We start from the raw sequence: 9,432 nt of genomic DNA on the forward strand, positions 1-9,432 counted from the left end.
TTAAATCCTGACTGTCGTGTTTTCATCCGACGGCTGTCAGCGTGTGTTGGATAAAGAATTCCGGCAATCATAGGTTGGGGACCTAGACCCTAAATATAATTATATAATTATTTTTAATTCATACCGGTTAGTATAATCAAGCATAATCTATACTCAACTATGATGATCACATATAAATATAATTTATTTTGGTATGATAAACTCATATATATATATATATATATATATATATATATATATATATATATATATATAAAATTTATTTTGGAATGATAATTCATTTTTAGTCGCCCCTTTAAATCAGGTGTGTTAAAATTTCAACTCAGATTGGTATAAACAGTTAAATATGATACAAAAAAAATATTAAAACTAAAATCTAATATTCGATTTCCGTCAACAACATATTAAGTTTTAATTTTTACAATATTAACTTCAAAGATAAATTAATATAAAATCCTAAAAAATATATAAAAGTTACTTAATATTGATAGTGACCTGGTATAAATAACAGGTTAAATATCAATTACGAGACTAATTGCGTCCAAAAAAAAACTCAAATAGGTCGCTCATTGCAAACCTGACTCAAATTGTTCATCAATTAACTTAATTTAATAATTCCGTTAAAGTCAAAAATTAAAATTTCATAAAATTGAAAAATGCAACATACGAGAGTAGAGCTCATTTTGAGTTTCAATATAGTTACTAAAACTTGCTATTTGACGCATAGAATCATGATCAAATCTGAATTTGATTATCCGAAACCTCGAATATAGGTTGAATAAATTTCATAATTTGTTGACAGCGGCTAATTTAAAGATATAGATCAATTCTTTTCACTAGTGACATCTGAAAATAGTGTCATCATTTTCAACATGAATTTCTCTTGTGGTTCATCTTGCCAGCTGCCTCACATCATTCTGAGTTTTTATTTTGTTTTAGGTCTATCGACTGTAGGAGCTTAAGCTTGTAGGAGATGCTGAAATCAGAATGCTAAAGCAGGAAGATTACATATTTAGTTTATGATAACAAAATAAACCAAGAAGATGATAGGAGGAGGTTTAGAATGATAATTATAGGGAGTTAGGCCAAATATTTCTCTGCAAAAATGTAAATTTCTAAGTAGTGAAATTTCTGATTTTATATGGAAAAACTTGTCACCTGGTAGAAATTGGGACTAACAACACGATCACATTATTCAGTGAAGTTGTGAACCAAATTTAATAGTTGCGAATAGCAGGATAAGGCAGGACTCAGATTATTCTGAGTTCGTACTCTCCAGCCATAGTGATGTATCTCACCCAAGGAAGAGGTTGGTATCCACTTTTCTCTATGACTTTGAGATGACGAACCTGCAAATTACCAACATGTCTATATAGGTAAATGAGTAAATTTTCAACCTGCTGACTTCTAGAGCAACATTGAAGTACTGTGAGAGTATATCAACAATGACACAAAACTCTTGCCAGAAAAGTTCAAAATGCAGACCTGGATTCCTGAGACAGTGAAATATGGTATCTCAAACTTCAAGCTGATTGGAGCTTTTCTGTCTGCAGATTCCTCTTCTGAAATTATACTCGGAAGTTTAAATTCTGCGCCTAACATACATTCCTTGACACATTGGAACAAAATATTTTAAATACAAACCGATTTATAATCAATAAGACTACTGCACATATGTTTTGTAAATGGCCCACCTTGTTACCCGGAAAAGATTTTATATTCCACAGCATAGCATCTTTCTCTGGAGCGTACTTTGCAGACCCCATCGATGTCTTGATTCGAGGATTTGTGGCATCATATGGTGTAGGCACCTCAATTACAACATTAGTTGCAGAGCTGTTGCAAAAAGAAGATACAAATATAAACAACAGCAATAACTAATTTAGGACATCACAAATAGTTGGAGCACTGAAATTAATCTATGGCTTTCTAACGATACATCGTGACTGTAGCCGATACTACATAGCATTATTTTAACCAACTACTGCATAGCACAGACACCAATATTAGTAATATATAATACAACCACCTCATCCATCGATCTCTGTCAGTAATTTATAATTTTATTAATCAAAGAAATAACCCGTTGTAGATTAACTTCGAGTATTCCTCGCATTATATTATCATAAAGTCCTTCACTTGATTCATCAAGCCTAATTTTTGCATTTGTACAGGTATAGGCAAAAGCTATAGTTGTATAGCTTCATTCCCTGAACTATGCATATGCCAGCATATACCTACGCTCTCTAAACTGGCTGCGGGCTTTTACCAGGACCTCTACTCGACTTCTTGCATGCTTTTCAACTCGAGCTTCCACCCAAATTAGAGGTTTCACCTGAGAGTGGCTTATGAGAGGAGCAAGTAAGTACATAATATGAAAGATGAGGATAAGGCGAGTAGTATCAGTTCTCATGGTACCAAAACATATATAATGTGCACTGTCAGTCCTTGTTAATTAAATCATGATTTTTACAATAACATAATTGTACTATATAATATGACACAAAATAGAAATAAGATGTGCACCTTAGTACTGAGTCTGTATGTCATCAGATCAAATGATCCATCTGGGGGTATAAAAGATATAGTGCGATCACTTTCAAACCGAGCCAAACGTACACACCTAACAAAAATTCAAATGTTTCAAATGTTTTAGTTTCAAACAACTAAACTTTGTTACTCCTAATCAGATAAAATGCTGAATAGCAGTGGGTGTATGCTTACTGGTGGAATTTTACATCATCCAGATCAATGGCCCTTCCTTTTATCGATTTTCCTTGAGCTTCTAACAGGACTCTATCATTGAGGCCAAGCTTGCACTCAGGCATTCCACTACAGTAGTTGACTATGTTTAATCAATTTTTAAAGGTTAATAAAGAACAACATGGATACATACACCTAATGTGCTTTAAATTCTAGTAAAACCCTTCTATGCAATATATTAATAATGTCATCTTACCCTAATGTCCAGATTTCTAGGGACTATGTACAGGTATATATATATATATATATATATATATATATATATATATATATATATATATATATATATATATATATATATATATATAATGTACAACGACGTTACAAAGAACTGTAGATTTAAGGGTGAAACCAAGGATGTGCAACCCTGATGTGGTTTATGATTAAGTTGGAAAGGGTAGTATGCTAACTATAATGTTAACAAATGAGGCAAAGTTATATAATCAACTTACTATAAGGTTAGTTATGCTGATAGTATGACAAGACTTGAATAGGTGTAGTTCGTCAACAATATTAATAAAGTAACTGGGAAGTTGGATTCTCCAGAAATTAGCATTTTGAAAGGTTTAAACTTGTTTTCAAAACATGCAGATCACCATTGTAAGATTGAGAAGTGAGGGCGATTTACATTGTCGGCCTCATTTACTGTTAAAATTGCCAGTGAACTTTAGTTTGAGAATAAAAATCCTAAAAAAGAAATGCAAGCGGCTTGTTATCCTCTTTTATGCATTTATATTTGAACGAAGCCTCACAAACCTAGGATCCTTTACCATCTCTATTTTCTATTGCAGATCACCCAAGTTATCATAAATTCAAAAATTGTTCAATTAAATTTCTATACTATGAATGTGCAAGAGCTATTTCAAAAGAATCTATCTACTTGAAAACAAGTAAAAACCTAAGGCTTCTATGAACAGGGAACTGGTATAGAATTTGAATAAATTAAGAGAGAGCATGAAAAGGAGGTCTTACTTTGCCTTTGGTGATCTGGGCATTCATTTGACACACTTATTGTCAAAATATGATTTTGAACAAGAAGACACTATGAAAATATATCCTGGAATGACTGAAATGATTTTAATAGTTTATGATACCATGTATTCTTTCATGTTATAAGATGATAATTTATTTTCGCTGCCATGACCACAAATTAGTTGCAATTGTGTAAGAAGAACTGCAGAACAATTAGGTGCCAATAAACCAATAAAAAAAGAAACAAAAATTTGCAGATTTTTAACCAAAAACTTAATATTGATATAAACCAAAAACTCTCACATTCTAGTGCCTTAACAAAAGCCAGAAATAATGTGCACTACAAAAAATGGAGATTTCAAAAGTGGATCCAAATGCAAATTTTTTTAACATTCTTATAGTGGTGATTTGCATATTTTGAAAACAAGCATACACTTTAGCGCAATGCTAATATCAGGAGATGCAACTTGCAAGTTACTCATTATAAACATATATCTGTAATTAAACTATATATTGTTCATCCTGGTCAGATCAATAGGCCTACGAAACTCCCCCTGACTGGATTAAGTCAATGTAAATGGGATATAAAAGTTTGCAACAATCTCAACACATCCCTCTTATTGAAGTATCATGCATAATTTTCTACTATTCGTTATTTGCCCTATCTTCATCACTGAAAGTTTCGACTGATATCTATGGAGAATTGTTGGAGGGATTGTATATATATATATATGGTAATATCACTATATGAGCAAGGGTAGCTAATATTGATTATAAACAAAGATACAACTAAAAATGTCGATCTGTGAAAGAAAGACATCATTTGTTCAAGTCCATTATGCAATACTGTACATCCTGGGAGTGGGAACTGATCTTCACATTACATAATTATAGTAATTTCTGAATGATTTATGTAAATTGAAACAAAGATACCGTAAATACCTCAAGTAAGTTCTCATTTTTAATGCCCCAACAAGATCTGATCGGAGTATTTGTCCATTGCTATTGACTAAAAGATTTACATGCTCCACAACATCCAAGAATACCTGGTTAATTGCACATGACAAAAGATGTGACTTCTACCCCTTGAGTTTGAGTCCAAAAACATTAACTTACAAGGCACATACTTCATTTTTCTTGTAAAAGATCCCTTCACTACGCCAAGACACTGCATTTGTTACAGCCATAGGAGGCCGTTGTGTTAGTTCCATCCTATATGCATCCGTCTTAATAAACTCGCCAAGAATATTGGCTTCTGTATATTGAGGGTAACCAAAGTCCATCATTTCATCGAGTAGTTCATACTGCATAACAGTGTAGGGACCTATTTAAGAAAGCTAGAGTGCGGTAAAATTGAATATAGCTAACAACAAGTATACACCTTACCACAACAACAAAGTTATCCCTCAGGGATTCCTCTTCCAACTCTTCAAAGTAATATCTAAACACCTGCACAAAAAATAGATATTAACACATCGTATCTACTCTATTCTCGTCAACATGATGCATATATTGTACAAGGAATTCTTACATCTACTAGGCGGTGCAAGAAGACGAGGAGGCTGGCAGCATTGCAGTTCTGCCTTGCAGCTGTCATCAAATAAATATTATTGTGTGGTATAAACAGGTATGCCACACCACTATCGTAAGCTACCGGACCATGAGCATCTATATCACCCTTTGCACAAAAAAGATTGAATTAGTAACACCAGACCTAAATGCTTAAAGAATACAGATTCCTAATTTTATTTTTGCATTTCCTTACCAGAAAATTATAATAAAGTTATCCAAGGAGCTATATACATAAGAATTCAATCCGAACAACGGTACCTCTGTGTCGAGAAGCTTTGAAAAGAACCTCTCAGCCTGAAGTGAAGATACATCACCACGATAATCGCGACAAAGCAGACAATGTCCTTTAATGTCCATTATAAATAGCGCGGAAGTGGCACCCGCCATAAAACTACTCTAATGCTGAACTGAAGATGAATATAAACACCACATCAGTATCAAAGTTCATTCATTGCTAGATAAATTCGAGATAAAGGTGAGTCCAATGTGTCAGAAATCATGGGCTAAGGTACTATTCATATATATCTCACAAAACTTTGTCTTGCACTAATTAGCCGGAGGTCTTTACGGAAACAGTCAGAGTAGGGGCATGGTCTATGTACTATGTACATTTTACCCCAGACCCTGCTCTAATCGGGATATACAGAGTAGGGGCATGGTTTATGTACATTTTACCCTAAACCCTGCTCTAATCGGGATATACGGGGTATGTTTGGTTTACTTTATCAATAATCAAAGATCATGCATTTGCTACAAAATTGTCTACACACGAAGCCTACAAACAAATCGATTCAAATTACAAAATTCATACACAGGATTCAGTAAATATTCATGATAACGTCAGAGTCTTTAAGCATTTTACAATACATAAACAACTTAATAAGAATACATTTTGATTAAATTCGCTAACAATATGAAATATGTATTAGTTCGTGCCGAATTTGTTTGCATGCTAAATTTTGGAGATTCAGTGAATTGGGTTGAGAAAGCTTACCCGCCGATCAGTCGAATCTGGATCGAATTCGAATTCGGGTTTTTCCGATGTTCTCAGATCAGAATATCATTTGCAAGTCTAGGTAACTCTCTTGTACATCAGAGTACTTGTGTAGTTTTACGGCTCGATAAGATAAAGACCAACTTTTTCTCTAAAATGAAAAATTCTATCACAAAGAATACTTTTTTGTTAAATTTTTTATTTTTTTGGTATAGACTTTTGTTTTAATAAATTTTCACTAAAAAGATTTCATAAATTGTTACATCCAAAAAAATATGTAAGTTATCATGTATAATCTTTTAATATTAATTTTTATACGAAAATAATTAGAAAAACATGCTCAAATCAAAAAAATTAGCCAAATTATAGGCATGTCTATAATATAAATTATAAATATTTCGGACTAATATAATTTATAGCTTTATAATTGAGTAAGTATATGTTCGAACATAGACAATCTCGAGCCGAGCACTTGGGACAATTTCCATCTAATAAATAATTTATGGTCATGTTTCAGTATAATGTTTCAAATATTTTTATATACCGTCTTTCTAATGTGCCCAATGGCACACAATAAGCACAAACTTTCAAGAAGATGGATGGACTATTTTGATTAGTGAAATTAGTGTGAATGCAGGGGAAAATTAACATTTATTACTTATCCACGAATGAAAAGATAGAATTCATATCAAAGTCAGTGATTATTGTGGCACACCATAAAAAATTCATTTTTTTATATATGCTAATTTAATCATCTTATTTCGTACGTGGACCAACTTGCATCAGGATTCAAACCATGGACGACAAAAAAAAAATTGTACCCAACTTTCAGGTTTTTTCCCATTTCACAAATCACAAATTATCAAACAAAATAAACTTAGAAGAAACTACATAAAGAAAAGGGCATGAGGGACCGAAATCATGTACAAATAGAACAGAGCTCATATCTACATGCATCACAATTTCATCCACCATCACCACCAATTTTATTACATGAAAATCTAATTAACCAACACATCCCGAACACACACCCCAACAAGAACAAGAACACACACTACAAACAAACAGGACAAAACCGACCGTCAAAAACACGAAACACATAGAATCAACTCAAGCTCTGCCAGCAGTTTCCTGAGTCTTCTGCCCCACATCTCTCACCTTCTGTCCCACATACCCCGCCGTCCCCTGCACGCGCTGCTTCGCCATCTCTATCGGGTCACCGCCGGCAGAGCTCCCCGCCTGACGGAGATAGTTCACGATCCACGACAAAGAAGAGAGCGCAGTGATCCCGAAAGCTCCTGACGTCAAGAACCCCGTCACCGCCAGCCCTAGGGTCAGCACCGCCGGGATCAGCACCGGGCTGAAGATCACGAAAAGCGGCGTCGCCACCGCCAGACCGATCAGGGTTCCGGTGAGCGTGATCCCGGCGAGCAGCAGCAGAAGGCCCCCGAGAGGAAACAGCGTGACAACCGCCATAATCTGCGAGCCTGAGATGTTCTTCATCATCCCGCCGCCGCCGCCGCCGCGGTGCTGGTCTGCGCCTTGGGGGTAGTTTGATTGGGGGTAGTTTGCTTGGTCTGCCATGGAGAATAATAATAAGGCTGTGTTTTTTTGTTGTGGAGGAATAGAGTAAATGTCTAGGGGATGAAGAAAGGTGATGAGAGCGAGGGTTATTTAAAGTGATGAAATGGGGTGACACGTGGAGAATTGGAGACAGGTGTAAGTATGTAGTGTTGCATGGCGAAGACTGTGTTTTGGATATACACATGTGCTTGCATTTGAAAGAGTTCTTGAAGTTTCGTTTTGGTGTTTTGCGGTTTTATTAAACCGGGTGCTTAGTTGGATTCGTTCGCCAGAATCTATGGGCCAAATTTGTCCAAAATCTGACTTCCAATCTGCACTCACATGAGTCATATGTTATTTCTCGTCTATAATTTTTTTTAGGGTTCGTATAGTGTGTGCTCATGGCACATGCTAAACACTAAATTTTATAAGTTTGGTGGATTTTAATTGGTGTGGTTGGTGAATTTGCAGGGGGATCCACCATTAAAAAGAAATAGGAGCCAATCAAAATCATCCAAACTCATAAATTTTAGTGCTTAGTGTGTGCCCATGGGCACACACCAGAAAAACCGTTTTCTTTATTGCAATGCTTTGATTTTATCTGATTCTTAATCACCCTCTTAGGGCTTGCTTTGTAGAGTCCAAATCCAAATATATTGAAGCCATGCAGAGGGCCTGAGTTCATAGAGTCCAAGTATGGTATATTGAAGCCCATAAGCTAATAACTTATTTTTCCGAAATAAGGATTTATTTTTGGAAAAAAGTGCGTACGAACTACTTTTTTCTGCAATAAGTCCTTCTTCTTTTTCTAAATAACGAATATAAAACACATTTTTAACATTTATATATAAAAAGTTTGTAAAAATAAGTCAATATAAAGCATATTCCTAACATTTTTTCCTTTTTTCCTAAACCCTCTTCAAGTGTCTTCACTTTGTTTTGAATAGAGGCAATCATGTCCTCTGCCGAGTTAGCACGAGATCCTAATCCTTTCATCGCCTTGATCATACTAGAATTCTCTTTCAAAAGAGCTTTCTCAAACTCCCCGAAAACATTGACTTTTATAATGGCCGCTTGAAAATAGGATTAATAAAGCCAAGTTCATCTGTCCTCTCAATAATGTTGATCTGATCAGGAGGAGTAACGCACTCCCTGGACCAATCCTTAATTAGGATTGAGCTCCCGGATAGTGATGCTAATCACAAATGCCCCAAGCTGGCATGAAAGCAGTCTGCAAATGGCCATCAATATTTCTGAACCTCTTCCCTGCCTTCTAGCAGTGATGGTGGAAAGCGGGAGAAGTAGGCTCGGGCGGATTGGCCTGTTGGGCGTTTTTTTTATGTTTGTTTTGTATTTTTGCTTGTTTTATTGATTTTGTATTTTGTTATGGTAGCAGATGTACATCATTGCATTTTTTTTTATTCCTTTTCTTGTTTGTTCAATTCTTAAGGTTGTATAGGATATTCTCAGTGATCGGAATTATTGTTTTGTAACTTCTTTGAAATTTTATTCGGAATTAGTTTGCGAATCATGTTGAGTTTTATAGTCCATATTTTTCCAATATGTTT

General features: G+C 34.9%; 2 protein-coding genes across 2 annotated transcripts; both read right to left on the reverse strand.

The window, feature by feature from the left end:
- Positions 1-773: 773 nt before the first annotated feature.
- Positions 774-6,420, reverse strand: LOC108218117 (AP-1 complex subunit mu-2). Its single transcript, XM_017391041.2, has 12 exons — positions 6,302-6,420; positions 5,566-5,714; positions 5,267-5,413; positions 5,122-5,184; positions 4,863-5,039; positions 4,678-4,781; positions 2,725-2,832; positions 2,527-2,623; positions 2,238-2,335; positions 1,695-1,836; positions 1,486-1,608; positions 774-1,349 (listed from the first exon to the last, which is right to left on the reverse strand). The coding sequence occupies exons 2-12, from the start codon at positions 5,692-5,694 to the stop codon at positions 1,251-1,253; spliced, it is 1,287 nt and encodes a 428-aa protein (XP_017246530.1). The 5' UTR covers positions 5,695-5,714; positions 6,302-6,420; the 3' UTR covers positions 774-1,250.
- Positions 6,421-7,411: 991 nt separating this feature from the next.
- On the reverse strand, positions 7,412-7,885 carry LOC108217870 (oleosin H2). Its single transcript, XM_017390762.2, has one exon. It carries the CDS (start codon positions 7,883-7,885, stop codon positions 7,412-7,414), a length of 474 nt encoding a protein of 157 aa, XP_017246251.1.
- Positions 7,886-9,432: the final 1,547 nt, after the last annotated feature.

Source organism: Daucus carota, chromosome 4, assembly GCF_001625215.2.
Source record: "Daucus carota subsp. sativus chromosome 4, DH1 v3.0, whole genome shotgun sequence".
NCBI lineage: Eukaryota > Viridiplantae > Streptophyta > Magnoliopsida > Apiales > Apiaceae > Daucus > Daucus carota.